The sequence below is a fragment of the Fusarium falciforme genome, chromosome 13, assembly GCF_026873545.1.
Source record: "Fusarium falciforme chromosome 13, complete sequence".
NCBI classification, from domain to species: Eukaryota; Fungi; Ascomycota; class Sordariomycetes; order Hypocreales; family Nectriaceae; genus Fusarium; species Fusarium falciforme.
In genome coordinates this window covers 1,627,511-1,643,920 of record NC_070556.1, presented here as the reverse complement: position 1 = coordinate 1,643,920, position 16,410 = coordinate 1,627,511, and the positions used below count along the sequence as shown (strand labels likewise).

General features: G+C 48.5%; 4 protein-coding genes across 4 annotated transcripts; 3 read left to right on the top strand and 1 right to left on the bottom strand.

Moving 5' to 3' along the window:
* Positions 1 to 560: 560 nt before the first annotated feature.
* NCS54_01489600 (SHSP domain-containing protein) lies at positions 561 to 1,154 on the top strand (the record flags this gene model as incomplete). Its single annotated transcript, XM_053160017.1, has 1 exon — positions 561 to 1,154. The coding sequence occupies one exon, from the start codon at positions 561 to 563 to the stop codon at positions 1,152 to 1,154; it is 594 nt and encodes a 197-aa protein (XP_053015992.1).
* Positions 1,155 to 5,220: 4,066 nt separating this feature from the next.
* NCS54_01489500 (Formate dehydrogenase) lies at positions 5,221 to 6,787 on the bottom strand (the record flags this gene model as incomplete). The annotated part of the gene is made up of 5 exons (XM_053160016.1): positions 6,566 to 6,787; positions 6,311 to 6,486; positions 5,706 to 6,250; positions 5,412 to 5,623; positions 5,221 to 5,358 (listed from the first exon to the last, which is right to left on the bottom strand). Exons 1-5 carry the CDS (start codon positions 6,731 to 6,733, stop codon positions 5,221 to 5,223), a joined length of 1,239 nt encoding a protein of 412 aa, XP_053015991.1. The 5' UTR covers positions 6,734 to 6,787.
* A 3,318-nt stretch (positions 6,788 to 10,105) lies between these two features.
* NCS54_01489400 (Hypothetical protein) lies at positions 10,106 to 10,976 on the top strand (the record flags this gene model as incomplete). The annotated part of the gene is made up of 3 exons (XM_053160015.1): positions 10,106 to 10,411; positions 10,461 to 10,581; positions 10,639 to 10,976. The coding sequence occupies 3 exons, from the start codon at positions 10,106 to 10,108 to the stop codon at positions 10,974 to 10,976; spliced, it is 765 nt and encodes a 254-aa protein (XP_053015990.1).
* A 1,477-nt stretch (positions 10,977 to 12,453) lies between these two features.
* NCS54_01489300 (PKS-ER domain-containing protein) lies at positions 12,454 to 13,575 on the top strand (the record flags this gene model as incomplete). The annotated part of the gene is made up of 2 exons (XM_053160014.1): positions 12,454 to 12,514; positions 12,575 to 13,575. The coding sequence occupies 2 exons, from the start codon at positions 12,454 to 12,456 to the stop codon at positions 13,573 to 13,575; spliced, it is 1,062 nt and encodes a 353-aa protein (XP_053015989.1).
* Positions 13,576 to 16,410: the final 2,835 nt, after the last annotated feature.

The window sequence follows — 16,410 nt, the reverse complement described above, 5'->3', positions numbered from 1 at the left end:
CGCCGATTATCGTGTGGACATGCTTTCCGTTCGGGCTGTATCGCTTCATGGTATCTGAGCCATCATTATACTTGTCCTCTGTGTATGTCCTGCTTTATCACAGGCAGAGCCTATGCACCTCGAAGCTGAGTCGTAATAATGGCAAAGCGTATAACACCTTTGAGATCTCATGATCCACGAATTTTTTTGTTTCCCGGACCATAGAGTACAGCCATCAGTATCCGACTTGAGCCGCGCCGGAATCTTCTACCACTCTCCGGGGCCTTCAGCCATTGGCCAGACTCAGGTTTAGGAACACGTCATGATGATACTTGGAATCACGTCATATAGAGTTTTCGACGCTGTTTTGCTTGCAGGTAGAGAAACTTTATAAGGAAGTACTCTTAAGTATTGGCTAACATGTTAGCCAGGCAATTCTCCCCAAGGCCTTCCATCGCGAAGTATAAAGCAACCCTTTCTATCCTTCCAACTAGGAAACTTCTTGGAGGATACAATACTCAAAGAGCATTTTACGCACTTTGTAGATAGTCATAAGTCCACTACCAAACATACCACGCACAATGGCTTTCTTTCCCCGCAACTATTACAACACTGACGTCTCCTTTACACCGCTCTTCCAGCTCCTTAATGATTTCGACCACTACTCTCGACAAGGCCAGAGCGGTCGCCATACTGGACTTGCCCATTGGCAGCCCAAGTTTGACGCATGCGAGACCGACGAGGCCTACGAGCTTCACGGAGAGATCCCTGGCATGAACAAGGAGGACGTCCAAATCGAGTTTACTGAGCCACAGACAATGGTCATCCGTGGAAAGACTGAGCGGACGTATACCTTTGGCAGCCGCCCTGCTGGCCTTGTCGAAGGCGCCACCATGCACGGTGCCATCACAGGGGGTGAGGGGGAGCATTCAACATCGCACCGGGCTACGGGTGAGGTCAAGCGCTCCCAGCAGACTGAGAAAGCTGAGAGGCAGCCCGACGATAAAGCGAAGTACTGGCTCTCCGAGCGCAGCGTCGGCGAGTTCTCGCGCAGCTTCAGCTTCCCCGCTAGCGTGGACCAGAACCGTGTCAGCGCCAGCTTCAGCGACGGTATCCTCAGCATTATCGTCCCCAAGGTTAAGAAGCACGAGTCCCGCCGCATCAATATCACCTGAACGAAACTCGCGACAACATCAACACGCGACAAACCGGTAGCTGTTTGTATTGCGCTTTGCTGCTTCTCTTGCCTGAATGGTTGTCTTTGGAAGTTCAAATGGTCTGGTTACTCCTTAGTTGCTGGCTTCAGGATGTCGCTCCCTGTGGATTAGCATAAGGAAAAATAATGATAGTGAGGAAAGAAAAAGGTTTGCTTCTGTTAGATTTTACCAACTACCCGTTGGCGAAGGCCCCACCAGCCAACTTTCGGGGCAGGCTCCGCGCCCCTCAGTTGGGCACAAAAGTTGCGGACAGCTGTTGGAATAATTGGGAGCTTCCCCCTCACTTCAGGGTCACATCACAAAGTCCTAGATTGAAAGTTGAAAGTCCTAGATGGAATCGCATGGGATATAAACCCCTAGGGAGCTCTCACCATGACAATAATAATAATAACCTTGATTTTATCAATCACACCCAGCATCACTGCGCAATTCGACAACAACAGCCACAAAAGTCGCAGACACCAAGATGCCTCATTTTGTATGAGAAAAACCGCCTTTTTCGATGAATTGATTTATAACGGCGTCTATTTTGATTCTGATGACTTGAATGAGGTACAGAAAGCCAGCCAAAATGCACATAATGCCAGAAAGGGCGTAAATCGCGCCCTTGCGGTCTTCTGAGCCCGTCTCTTCGCCCAGCCGGGCTGCTTCCTCGGTCACCTTAGCTGCCAATTTTGCTGTGACTTTGACCGGCTTCGTTGTTCAAGTTGGCCCTCATGACTCTCACGATCTCGGATAAGGTCTTCCAACGCTGACTAGGCTGTGAGAGCGGCGGCACTTGTGGTGGTAGTTGCCTCGAGCAAGGTGTATCCGGGTCAATGACTTCAATGACTTCTGCCGGCGGTGATGACTTCATAAATGGGGGCAGCGAGTCGAATTGAGTGTCATCCTGATCTTCAGGATCCCTTCTTTCTACGAGGGTATCCTCATCTTCATCGTCCTCGTCATTGAAGGGGCCTAGGCCGGTGAAAGCGACGGTGTCATCGCTCTTGGGGAAGTCCATCGCGAGGATCGGTCTCGGCGCCTTCGAGGCTCGCTGCCTAGCTCGTCGGAGCTCTTGTGATTCGGGAATATCAATCATGAAGCCATCGGGCTTTTGGTTGAGGAGCTCGTTAAACTTGGAGTTACTAGTATCAATAGAAAGGTAGTCAGTTTCTCTTCCTGTATCCTTCAGCCAATCCTCAAACTTCCACGCTTTCCTTGTTGTACCAAAGCGAGCAATCTTATCAGCTTTCCAAAGCTCGAAAAAGCGGCCTCTTTCCTGCTTGACGAGAGATTTGACTGAGCGAAGTTGACGGTGTTGTTCCTTCTCCTCGGCGGCGGCGAGCTCGACCTCGTGTTGTTCCTTGATATCTTCAAAGTTGACACTTGTAACAAACATACCACTAGGCTTGATGAATTTTCCGGGCTTTCTCTTGCTTGTGACTTTCTTAAGACGTGATTCGAAGTTGCTGACGAAGGCATTATGCTGCTTATCCATTAAAATCGACTTTGAGAGCACCTTTCTCGCCGACTGAAGCTTCTCACGGCTCGGCGAGCTCATGACGTCACCGTATCTCTCGAGCACGGCGGCGAGGGAGTCTTCAGCTTGTTGGAATCGTGTTTCCTTGGGCAAGAGGTCGGTATAGGCGGGCTCGACCGGCGTACGTGATTTAAGCTGCTTCTTATGGATATATGTGATCGCAGGCTTGGAAGTGATAGGATAGATACCGCTTTTCTCAAAGCCTCTCATGATATGAGCTGCTGAGAAGCCTCCGTAATAAAATTCGTGGAAAGCAGCGGCAAAGGCAAGTCGTGTGAAGGCCAGGTTGCCCTCTCTTATCGACTGACGAAGAGCTTTTTGGTGTGCATTTTTCAGGAATTGAAAAACGCCCACATCGAGAGGTTAAAGGATATGAGTGGAATGCGGAGGCAAGGTGCAAAACACGATATCGAACATGATACAATAGTTGACGAAATGGAAGGCTGTATGACCGGTGAAGCCGTCGATGATCAGAAGTCGATAAATTTTCTCGTTATCCGGCCGGGGATGGGATGGCTGCTTGAATATGTTATGAGGCCTTCCAGGCTCTCGTAACCACTCATCACAGCCAAACCATTCCTCTAGGGATAACCCGGTCTTCTGTGCCTTGGCCGAAGCTTTCCAAGACTCAACGTTGAAGTGATGAAGCCACTCGAATGCGATATCTCGGTTACTGAAGCCGGTCTCTGACTTGGCAAAGCGCATGCCGGGCACGCAGTCGATCTCTAACCATGACTCTGTAGGAAAAGCTTTGAAAATAAGCCAAGGAGGAATAGTGTCACCAACGGCATTTCCTGCTCCCAAAAGTGACGTTGTTTCGCGGCTGTTAGGGTCAGAAACCTCTGGCCGCTGGGCACGAGTGGTCCTTACGATCAGGACCTGGATTCGCTTGCGGAGGCAGCCAATACGGATGCCGCATTCGTCCTCATTCCACATCTCTGAGGGACCGATATCTAGCTCTTCCACGGTGGATTTGAGGTTATCGAAGAAAGTCTCAGTGTTCTGGATGTCATTGTTCTCATATGACTTCCGTGCCTTATCCACGGACTTGATATGTGACGTTGTAAGTTCCTGATGACGGCTACGGAATTGGGCATACCAATTCTTGTTAAAGGGACTGCCAGGAAACCCTCTGCTAAGTCGGAATTCCTTCGCAGCCTCCTCAACTTGAGCCCTTTCAGCTGGAAAGCTGGATCTCTCAAGCCAAACGACATATGCCACTAGGGCGGCCTCTTCCTCGCGCGTGATAAGCGGTGGGCGGCCCATTTTGACAGCTGGCTTTGGTCTCATCGCTTTTTCAACCGCTACCTTAGTAACCCCGAGCTTCTCAGCTGTATCACGATAGGAGCCGGGTTGCCGTCTGCCGTTATTGGTAGTGTTGCGGGTGGCACGCGTGAAGCGCCTCTCGTTATTTTTGGCCGCATTGACAGCATTTTGGATCCGTAGATTAGCCGAGACTCGAGCCATAATGATCTCATATATCTGAGTACTTGGAATGAACTGAAATGGCTGTTTTTTGGTGGGTTTTGAGGGTGGGGCCTTCGCCAACGGGTACGTCTTGTATCTAGGACACATCCCTTAGTAGCAATTGAGCTTCCATTGACTACGATTCCTCACAGATGTTAACTGTGCGTTGAAGCTCTTGATTTCTGACTGAATGAGTGACTGAAGTTGGTCTGTTTTATCCTTCCTTGGACCGGGTCGTATTCGTCCGCTATGCCGAAGTGTTCCCCACGATCTGTTTCATCCAAGTTTTGATCCTTCTTGGTCATACAGCCCGTGTGTCAGAGCGGCCTTGGTGATACGATGTGACATTCTGACTACACCCAATGTTGCACACTCTCAACCTTCGAGAATAGTAGTGTTGTGCAAAGGTAAAACTTTGTGCTATGACCGCTTGATGGTGAAACAAGACCCGAGCAGACGCACTCAAATACGCGGAAGTGACAAAAAGACTACGGCTCTCCCAGGTCAGTGTGGGCAAGATCCCGCAGGCTCAAGGCTGTGCTCTCGCACTTGCCGACCCGGAACGGTACGACATTGTCCTCATACAAGAACCGCGGACAACAGCAAAGGACTCACGCTGCCTCACCAAAACCCACCCAGCCTATGGCACCTCACCAATTGATATCTGGGATAGCGCAAGTACTCATCCGAGTCGTGCCGTACAATTGTCGAGACTCTGGGCCCAGTAGATCAGAAGTGACCGTCGCTAGCCCGAGACATCCTTCAATACGTGCAAAAGACGGTAGCCAGATGGTCTTGGAGCTGGAACGAGAGATCATGGACATATGTCGGTTGCTTTAAGCTATTTGACTACGCCGCAATTGGAACAACGTATGTGTCCCATTACCAGCTTAGGCCAAAGGGAACGCGCAATCCACCAGTGCGGTTGCTAATAATGACTTTTGACCTGAATGTGACAGTATGTGAGGTCTCCATGGCATATAAAGAGTTGGCGATTCAAAACTACACATAACATGACATGAAACGGAAATGCATTCAGGCCTCCTTGACCCGTTGGCCGTAGGCCTTTGTGACGTAATCTCCCTTGTGGCAGATCAAGTCCTCCAGTGGGTAGTCCTCACGACCCGAGAAATAAGCGCTTAGTACAGTCTTCACACCAGCGGCATAACGCTTCTATTAAGCTGTTAGCAAGACAACGTCGTTGTGATTCCCTCGACTAAGCCTACCTGTGCGTCCAAAGATGTTCCCGACATATGAGGCACCCAGGCATTCCCTCCACCCCAAGGATGCTCAGCATATCGGAGAGGGTTGTCCTTTGGAGCCGGTTGGGGGAACCACACGTCACCGCCTATACCCCGGATGTGGCCGCTGTTCAGGGCATCTGAGGCGGCTTGAGCGTCGACAATAGCCCCACGAGCGGTATTAATAAGATAAGAGCCTAATTAGCGTAGCATCGTGTTAGCTCCAATGCCCATCGTTGGAAAAGAAACCATTTTCGGTAAACAAGTCCAATCACTAACCTGGCTTCATCTTGGCGATGAGGTCTTTGTTAAAGAGTCCTCGAGTCTCGGCGTAGAGGGGACACTCGATATTGACAATATCACACTGAGAAACCATCTCCTCAAGACTTTCGACACGACGGCAGCCGATGTCCTTCTCAACCTCAGACGAGAGAGGCTGATAGTCAAAGTATAGTAGTTCCTTGCAATGAAAGGGTGCCAGGCGCCGCAGGACTCGTTCTCCAATACGGCCGGCTCCAACGGTGCCCACAACCTTATCCTCGATATCATAGTTGTTCTTGGCAACCTCGGCAACATCCCATCGTCCCTCCCTGATCATGTCATGAGCTGGGACAAAGTTCTTCATCAGGACGAGCATAGTCATAACCACATGCTCTGCAACAGACACCACGTTGCAACCTGTGATTTCGGCGACAGTAATGCCTCCATTGGCCTTATTCGCAGCGTCCAGGTCGATGTGGTCAGATCCAATGCCAGCAGTGACTGCAAGCCGGAGATTCTTGGCTCTGGACAGACGCTCGGCGGTCAGGTATCCAGGGTGGAATCTGTTCATTCGAGCCAGCTGAGCCGAGATCCTCTAAAGAGGCATAGTAAGGCATGCTTACGGAGTAGTGACAATCACCTCAGCGTCTTCCAACTGCTTGTCAAACTCGGAGGCCTCGCCATCCTTGTCAGCGGTGCTGACAAGCTTGTGCCCCAGTTCTTCAATCCACTCTCGGAGACCAAGCTCATTCTCAACGCATGCGACGAGCTCGGGTTGATCCTTCGCGTGCTGGCCGCCCTATTACACAACAGAAACACGACGATCAGCCTTGTTCTTGGAAACCGCGCAATAGGTGCTAAGTTTGGGTCCAGCTTACAGGGTACAGGACCATCAGAACTTTGCCCTGATTTGCCCGTGACTTAGTCTGCATAGTTCTCCTAAAACCCGGATACACACGGCCGGGCAATAAGCTGCTCGTAATTTGGTAGAGTGGAGGGGATAAGACGCGACGTCCCAGCCGCGAAACAAGTTGACTGCATACCATATTGCGTTTCTTCGTGGAGGACTGAGGTTGAAATTTCTTAGCAGTCAATGAACATGATCAAAATCTAAAACCAAGTGCAATTCGGTTCTGAATGGCTTCTTTATATAGTCATTTGGGGCACACCGTTATCCGGAGCCACCAAAACCGTCTAAAACGCCTTTGCGCGAAACACATCGGTAGACATCCCGTACCGTGCCCAAGTTTCTATTGGCACCCTTATATCGGAGGCAAGCCTCAATCTCATTATCGCCGTGCAGTGATGCCGGACACGTCAAGGTCTGACATGGCGTGACTTAGAGTGGTGTGATATGATTCAACGTGACGTGATTCAATGCCTAGGGTCTTCAACTAATCGACCAGTCGTAGCTCGAAACGAGAGTGTTGGCGAGTGGTTCATCCTGAATTTAGATTGCGGAGGTGGTTGCTAAAAAAACGCCATCAAGTACCTTGTGCATACAGTGCAAGATGGGCGCGTAAGAGAAAAATCATCAATTGCGAAGATGTGGTCCAAGTGCTTCTTGTGGCCATGAATTGCTCCTGTCGCAGGGGATACAAGCTGTTTAACAGCAGCTGACCTTCCAGTCGGCATTTCATGCATATCAAATCAAGCTAACATATATATTACCCATGCATAATATCCAACCATGTGTCGCAGTTTTATTTTACTATATATTATATGTAAATAAGAAAAAGCTGTTGAAAATTGAAATTTAGTCTAACACAGCTTAAACTTTTAGAACATATTTATTAACGTATATGATAAGCATATAACGTATATGATAAGCGAGTGAGCCAGACAAGCGAGTGAGCCACGATACTGTACTGCAAAAAATAGCCTACCCTATATAGGCTGACTTTCTTAATAAAATAGCTATAAGGCTAAAAAAGGTATCATTATAATCCTTATTTTATATAAAACCTAAAAATAATTTTTATATATTTCTTAAAAAATTCCTTTATAGAGAAATAGCTAAGTATACAGTGCGGATTTACTTTCTTTTATACTCCCTATTAACTAATTTAATTATAATTTTTATAAGACTTTATAAAGTAATAGATTATATAATAAACGTAATTCTAAGTTTATAACTATTTTAGGGTAGATTTCGATTTTTAATAATTTTTTAAATTTTAGCTTTTTACATAGAAATACAAGTGGCTCACTCGCTTGACTGGCTCACTCGCTTGATGTGACGGTCAAGGTTCCCAACGTAGTAAACCGTAACCTGATTTGGTTTATGTTGGCAGTTGTAACGGGGCGTAGTACTGAGCGTAGGGTGGCGAATCACGTCTGATAATGTCAAGAAGTATTCTTGAGTAATCAAGTTGTATTGAAAGCTAAGGAGTGTAGTAGTTTTGTCTAGGACGTTGCAGGGCCTTATATACTAGTGGTCTATCCAAGGAGCGTTGGGAGCGTTGGGAGCGTCGCGTGTAAGTCGCATCGCTCCTGTCGCTCCTGTCGCTCCATCGGAGGTATGTTGCTCCGTGATGAGATCATTCTGCCATGTGCTACCGCCTGCCTTTTCTGGTGATTGCCGCATGGGTCGTGACACTTGACTGGCTCACTCGCTTATCATATACGTTACTATACATATAGTTTTGCCTTAAAATAAGATATTAAATAAATTTTCTAAAATTAAAATCAAGCCTAAATTTACAAAAACTAGAGAGTTACACTTATTATATAATATAAAAGTTATAAGAATTTTCTTAGACTTTTAAAAACTTATTACTAAGCTGGTATAGAAAAAACCTATTCATACTGTATAAATTGCTATTTATATATAAATGGTAATTTTTAAAAATCTAAAGAAAATACTATATAGTTTTGTTTTTAGTTAAATAGCTAGAAATATTTTCTTTAGATTTTTAGCTATTTTATAGCTAGCTTTAGAAATTAATGCTTTAGCTAAAAATAGCTATACAGTATCTCTTCAACTGTGATAAGCCTCCCGGATGTAACTCACCCCACATGACCCCTGTCACTTTACTAGTACATGAGGGGAACCTCGCGACGCGTCATAAATTACTACTAATGCGATGTCGCACTTCGTAACTAGAAGAATTGTTTGGACAAGTATCAGGGGCTAATTTAAGTGGGAATAGATGTATCTTTCATGTTCGCGTTTTAATTGGCCAGACACCCCTGTAGTGACCTGGCGGGAGGCTTATCACAATTGAAGGGATAGTACAGCGCATACTTGCTTGCAGCGCATGCTTATCATATATGCTAAGTTAAAAGAAATTAGTAAGAAAATTTTTTTAAAAAACTTTTTAAATTACTTATAACTGTTACGGGTTGGTCACCCGAACAGCGCTATAAGCCCCTATAGGCAGCTGAAGCACCTACTGTAAAAGCTACCATAGCAATTATAGCCCAATCTTTTGCCCAGTGGCGCGACGGCTAAGGTGCACCGTTACACGTTATGTTAAACCAAGTAGGAATCGCTCTTCCGATCTAGCAGTAAACTGCTGCCTTCTGGTTCTCGATACCCCACTCCTCTGACGAGCTCTAACAACCACCGTTCTCAGCGTGGCGCACAAGATGAGCACCTAATTGGCGCAAGTGCACATAAGTCTTGACTGTCACTACAAGTACCAGACAGGAGAAGGAAATAGACGAACCTTCTCCTAATACGAGCGAAGCACCCTGAGGTAGAGTAAGCGAAACGCCACGGACAACTCAAATAGGTCATCAAGCTTGACAGCATCAGATCATAGTAGCCAGCCGATAGCTGGGATTGAAGATGAAGTTATGACACCATATTGGAACGTTAAAACTGATCCTTGGGATAAACAGGCTTTGATGGGCAAGGGTGGCGTCGCATGCCACAGGCGCAAATTGATCGATGTATTTGTGTAGTGTATAAGGGGGTCGTTTGTTTCTTTACACATGTAACCAGTACAAATATTTTTAGCTTACCCACCTCTATTAAGGTCTTGTCCCTGTTCTAGATGCAGTCGTCAACAGCAACTTATTCAAGTCGCGGAACCGGGCGGTGACAAGTGGTACCGTCTGGCATGCAGGTTTTGTTTCAGAGTTTCTCACCGCGTGATGCATTCGCGAAAGATGAATCAGACGATAATCATGTCATGGCTTAGCCTGGCAAAATTAGACCATGGGATCCCCCGTAGTCCAAATGGTCGTGCAATGCTAGGGCACCAACCCTCTTGTCTTCGAGATGATTTGATGGAGAGACTGCTCGGTATCAGCAGTACTCATATTAGCATCAGTAGTGAGCTGGAGTTAAAAGAAGCCAGAAATTTCTCATAGAGCTTGAAAAACGGGAGCAATACAAATACATCTTTCGTGCACAAATGCAAACCTCGACACAGGTTATACGATCGTCCCCCTTCCAAACACGCATCAACATGGGCAACCCCATACTTGTCAACGTCGTCAACCTCGCAGCATACACACCGACTGAGACGACCGAGCTCGTCTCTCGTACTGGCGTACAGAAGGGAAACATGCGTCCTGATAAAGTTTTCCTATCCGCGGTCTCTGCCGGCTGCCTGCTGAGCTTTGGGTGCGCCGTGTCGCTCACTGCCCTCACAGCGCCATGGTACCAGGAGAATGCTCCTGGATTGATCAAGATTATAGGAGCCCTAGTCTTCCCTCTGGGTCTAGTGATGGTCGTATTAACAGGCGCTGACCTGTTCACTGCCACGACCATGGTGGGTAAAGACATAATTCATACTATCAAGTTGCGACTGACCGAGTCAGTACACTTTGGTGGCTGTACTCCACAGACGGTTGCCGGTCCGGAAGATGCTCCTCCACTGGGTCTTGTGCTTCTGGGGAAATCTTGCTGGCTCTCTTTTTATGGTGGCAATCATCTTCGGATGTAAGATCTCGGATGTCGCCTGCGCTGGTGAATTGCGGCTGATGGTCTGAACCACAGATGGAGGGATCTTTAATGCGTCCCCTTATAGAGAGGAGGTGGTTACGTTAGCTACGAAGAAGCAAATGGACCCTCGAATGTATCAGATTTTCCTGCGGGGAATAGGCTGCAACTGGCTTGTCTGTCTCGCCTGTTTCCTAGCCATACAAGCCAAGGATCTCAGTTCAAAGGTCATGGGCATATGGTGGCCCATCACCGCCTTCGTGGCTCTGGGACTCGATCACGTTGTGGCTAATATGTTCATTATTCCTCTGGGAATTTGGCTACATACGCCTAGTCTGACTATCGGCCTATACATCTGGAAAGGCAAGTTTCCCGTCGCCCTGGTGATCAGTTAAAAGCTGACCTCTTTGAGGTATCGTTCCCGCAGGATTAGGGAACATCCTTGGAGGCGGCCTGTTTTGTGGGGGATACTACTGGTGGATGTATCTGCTCCTAGAACCCCCTGTAAAAATTGACGGCCGGGACTACCAAGGACCCGTGGTGGGGTGTGGAATGAGTTATCCAGGCTTCAGAAGAAAGAGTACCGTCATGGATGAGGAGAGTAGTATAGAGAGTAGGCAGGTTCGGCGCGGTACGTAGGAGGACAAGATTGACAAAGGTGCTGGTGGTTGATGGTGTACTTGAGCCTTGAGGATGGTTAGCCTAAAAAAGAAAAAAAAAAAAAAAAAGGGGGGAAGGGGGAAAAAAGTTAGGCAACGATAATTTGCGGAGCGTGGATGGGTGGTTCGAGTTGTGCTTCTAGGAGTCTAACTCGATCTCCGCTCTGATGGCGGTGTGCACGCGGACGTAAAAATGTCGGAGCTGCTTGGGCAATAGGACCGTGGAACTTAGGACAAAGGTATGACGAACTCAAACGCGAGCAGGGACAAATCCACCGACCTTTGAGGTGTGGTTCGTAATGGAATCATCAGTGGCTTCTATGGCGACATTCAGACATCGCTTGACAAATCGAGTGAAATGGTTTTCACATTAGTGATACGTTTGGATCATATCATCATGCTACTTATGGAGGTCTGTATTTCGGCCTACTCCTCGTGCCTGGTGGTCCAGGCGCAAGAGGTGTACCGACAAAGGAAAAATCCGGTTGATACGGCAAAGAATGGGTACGGCTACTTATTTGTATGGCTTTATCTATGTGATCTTGGGTACCTCGCTTGATAGAATAAACCTGTAATCCGCAACCATGACGCTCACAACATATCATTAACCGCCACCCAACCATGATATCACCAAGTTTGTGGGATCTAGATTCCATTCTGGTTGTATTGTTTCAGAGTATCCGCGTCATCATTATACCTGTCCACTATGTGTATCGTACTGCATATCGTTGGAGCCTGTGTACCTCGGAGCTGGGTGATAATGAGGGCAAGGCGTACGTGTTCTTCTGCACTTAGTGATCGCGAACTTTGTCTCATGGTACTTGCAACTATTAGCGCCAAAAACACGCAATTTAAATTGGGAACTGCGTCTAGGCTCTACTCCTGGCGGGGTAATCGAGCACTTGGATGATGAATTAGGTGAAGCAATCTACCCCGGAGCTGCCCGAATTACCTAGCATTTGTGGTGGAACTCAAAGCCAGCCAATGTCATATGTTAGTCAAATTACTCAAGTTTTGAATATGTGGCTGGGCATCAATCACATGATAGCTTGCGTATTCATTCATGCAACAAATTCGGGAAACATGCTGGTCAGCTACGCGGGCTCCTTTGTGTTCCCTTAAATGTAGCGAACCGTCTTCCGTCTTTCCTCCCGGCCAGGCCCTGAGCCTACTCACGACTGCCCGGTATTACCTCTTAGTTATACCACCAACTATGGCTTCCTTTAATATCCCAAAGGAACAATGGGCACAAGTACGCCAAAGGCCCGGCGGATGTATGCATCCTGCTTTTTAATCTTCGGCTTGTTACGCTAGACGCTAATATCGATTAATAGCGGTCATTTATAAAAAAGTGCCCGTGCAAATGCCCGGCCCTGATGAGGTCTTGGTTAACGTGAAGTACTCGGGCATCTGCCACACCGATCTACATGCTATGACGGGCGATTTGCCGCTAAAGAGGAAGACTCCTCTGGTTGGTGGCCACGAAGGCACCGGTGTTGTGGTCGCCAAGGGTGAGCTTGTGACGAATCTTGAGATTGGTGATCATGCCGGTATCAAGTGGCTGAATGGCTCTTGTTTGACCTGTACTTTCTGTTTACAAGGCAACGAGAAGCTCTGTCTCCGGCCTCTCCTGTCCGGCTACACTGTCGACGGCACTTTCCAGCAATATTCTATCGCCAAGGCAACGCACATCATCCGCATTCCTATCGATTGTAGCCTAGAGGACGTTTGCCCTATTCTCTGCACAGGTCTCATGGTCTATAAGGGGCTCAAGGAGTCCGGTGCCCGCCCCGGGCAATATGTCGCTATTGTGGGTGCGGGTAGTGGCTTGGGATGCTTCGCTCTACAGTACGCCAAGGCCATGGGCATCCACAGCATTGCCGTCGATACCGGGAGTGGCAAATCCCAAACCTGTACAGATTTGGGCGCAGCGACATTTATCGATTTCGAAAAGTCCTCAGATATTGGCAGGGATATCAGGGCCGCAGTCCCAGACGGATTAGGACCCCACGCTATCATTCTGCTCGCAACCCACGAGGAGCTATTCGAGCATGCATCCAAGTATGTCCGTTCGCACGGCAGTGTTGTCTATATTAGTATCCCAGGTCATATGTACCTCGAGGCGCCGATATTGGATACAGCCGTCCGCATGGTCGGTATCGGAGGCAACAATGTGGGGAACCGGCAAGACGCGGCCGAGGCTGTTGAATTCTTCCGGCTCGGGCTGATTAAAGCGCCGCACAAGCTTATCGGTCTGAGCCAGCTCCAGGATGTGTATGATCTGATGCTAAAGGATGAGTTTGTGGGCCGGTACGTGGTCGATACGAGCAAATGATAATTGGTGTTAGAAATTGAATCCCGGAATATGAACATTTGGATACGCAGATATTGTTGGAGATCACAAGTGTGAGGCGACCAAGGCGGTGGCAAGGTGTGGAAGAAGGAGGAATATTCTACAAGAGATCGTGCCTGTACATAACCAGTGGTTCCCCTACTGCACTTTTAGGATGAATCAAGCAATTAGCATCTTCTCATTTCAACAGATATCCCCTCAATTGTCGCAAGCCTCCCATAAGTAACTTGCCCCAGTGTAATTATGATACTAGCAGAAATTGGTTTTTAATCGCCGCAATAGTTATGCCTTTATCTGTCGTAGTCTTATGACAAATCGACTCATAGGGTCAGCGACGATCAGTGCTAGTAAAACGCATCTCTTCGAATGTGTTGAGCCTCCCGGCTGGTCACAGTAGGGATGTCCAGCCAATTATAATCCAAATATGAAAGATACATCATTTCCAACCTAAATTAGCCCATGACAGATATTCCAACAATATTTTGACTTCCAAAATGCAACATCACGTCGCTGACATCCCCAAATTGCCTGACGCCTCACTTTTTCGGCCGAGCCCTCCATTGATTGTGACTGGCCGGCATCAAAGGCTTGCTTGAGCTTCTCGACCGTGGCTTTCCGAGCTGATAACCCTGACAAGGAAGGCAATCAGACTCTTTGTTCCTGTGGACGAACAGGTGCAAATGGCGCGATTCGAAGCCGACATTAGCATACGTTGACACACCTTATACGAAGCCCGACGGTGATGAAGGGTAGTAGGGGATGAGGGCATTGAAGGGCGGCAAGCGAAGGGTGAAAGCTGATGGGGGTGAGGAGTGGGGTTCAGGTTCAGGTTCAGGTTCTATTCCTACTCGGTTTTAGCCGCCATTACCCGGCAGCCATGCCCGGTCAACAGGCCCTGGCTGACGGCCGAAGTGTCCATCTTGTGGGCACCCCACTTCGCCTTCTTGTTGAAACAAGGCCAGCCGCCCCCAGGATTCCTGCCATATCTACTCTACTTCGCTAAGTACATGTCTCTCTCTGTTGAAGAGTCCCTTTGTTCTTGTCCAATATGTGTTTCTTCTAGAATTTCCATCTGTCGTTTTTCGAAGTATCCTGATTTGTGCTCCTGTGTTCCGGCTCTGTCGGTGTCGAACGACGCCATGTATGCGACCATAATACCTACAGTCTCCCCCTGGCCGTCGGCTTTGTCTGTTTGTTGGTCTTCCTCGTGCCCCCCAGGATTCTGTGTGTACCCTGTATTCCGTGCGTTCCTATCATTGTTGCCTCCTGCCAGGTTCCTATGTGGCCATGTGTTTGTTCTGTATGTGCAACCGCTGGGCGATGCCGACCATAGCTACCGCCAACCGCTTCCCGTAATGCAATGCTCCGCTCGTTTCGACACGCTGAATTACTGAGTACATGGGCCTCCACGCAGCCTCCTCAGACTCTGGTTGGCCGAGTGGTAAAAGGAGGCCAGTCTTCTACCACCCTGTTTGGGGGGGGGAGGGGCGACAGTGGGCAATTCTGTCTGGAATCCATGATATTTTGCGGCCTTGTCTGCGTGGCATGCCAGATATCTGGTGGTCGGTTGCATGGAGGGTGATATACCGTTCTGTTCTACATATCGGCGTAGTGGGACGTCGCAAACGTTGTCGAGGTGATGGGCAGAACAGCGAAGCGCTGGAGACCCATATGTGACCATGTGTTTATTTGTGTGAAGGGGACAGTAATGTTGGAAATGTTTGGGCTCCGTCGTCGTACCACAGGTGGTGCGTGTTGGCCAGCCAAGGTGGCTGTCATCGGCGGTTGCGTGGTTTTCCGTGACATGCTCGTAGATTTCGCGCTCCTTTTCCTGCCCACGGTCGCAACGAGACCTCTAGGGAGACCAAAGCACCGCGGGGGAAGATGCTGTGATCCGTTGAAGCCCGTTGCAACCGCAGGCAGGAGTGTTGTGTTCCTTGAGTGGCTGTTGTTTCAAAAATCCGTTCTCGCTGGTATGAAAAAGTTTTTCGTGAGGAGTGGGGTTGGTGCCAGTTCTGGTTGGATGGCTATGATATTGGGCACTCATGAGTGACCCAGGGGATCTCATTCATGTACGGCCCCGTACACGTACGGCCGGGCCTTAGTCAGCAATAACCCACTGTAACTCCTTTCCTCTCAGCGCCCTAAGAGCCCTATAACTTAGCACCTACATCATGGAGGACCTCCCGCCTTTTCAATATTATCCCTCACGTGAAGAGCTTGAGCTTGATCTTGCAATTTACGCAACAATTGGCGGATATAAATGGATTATTCGACGCTCACGTACGCATTGGGGAGGCTCTGAACGGCCTACTATCCTCTATGCTTGCAATCGCTGGCGGCAAGGCTGCCAATTTTCAATCCTTGCCAAAGAAAACTCGTACGAGCTATGGTATCTCCAACAACGCACTGAAGCCCGATTTTCCCACCATAACCACGGGCCCCGAGAGCCCCGAGAGCCCCCTAGCCAGCCGCAAGAGCCCCCTAGCCGGCAGCCGCCAGAGCCATTAGAGAAGAAATTACCACTTGCAGTAAATGTCATATAGAAGGCCATAGAAGGGGCGCAAAATGCTGTATTTTACGTGGTCAAGAGAGCCCTTAGGGCGCTGAGAGGAAAGGAGTTACAGTGGGTTATTGCTGATAAGGCCCGGCCGTACGTGTACGGGGCCGTACATGAATGAGATCCCGTGACCCAGCGGCTAGAATAATTACAAAACATTTGGGGGCTATTGACACCCGCACCATCTCCTCCAGCGCAATGTCCACACTTCTGAATGCACGCCTGACGGAACTAGTTTAAGAACTCGCGGATGTCCA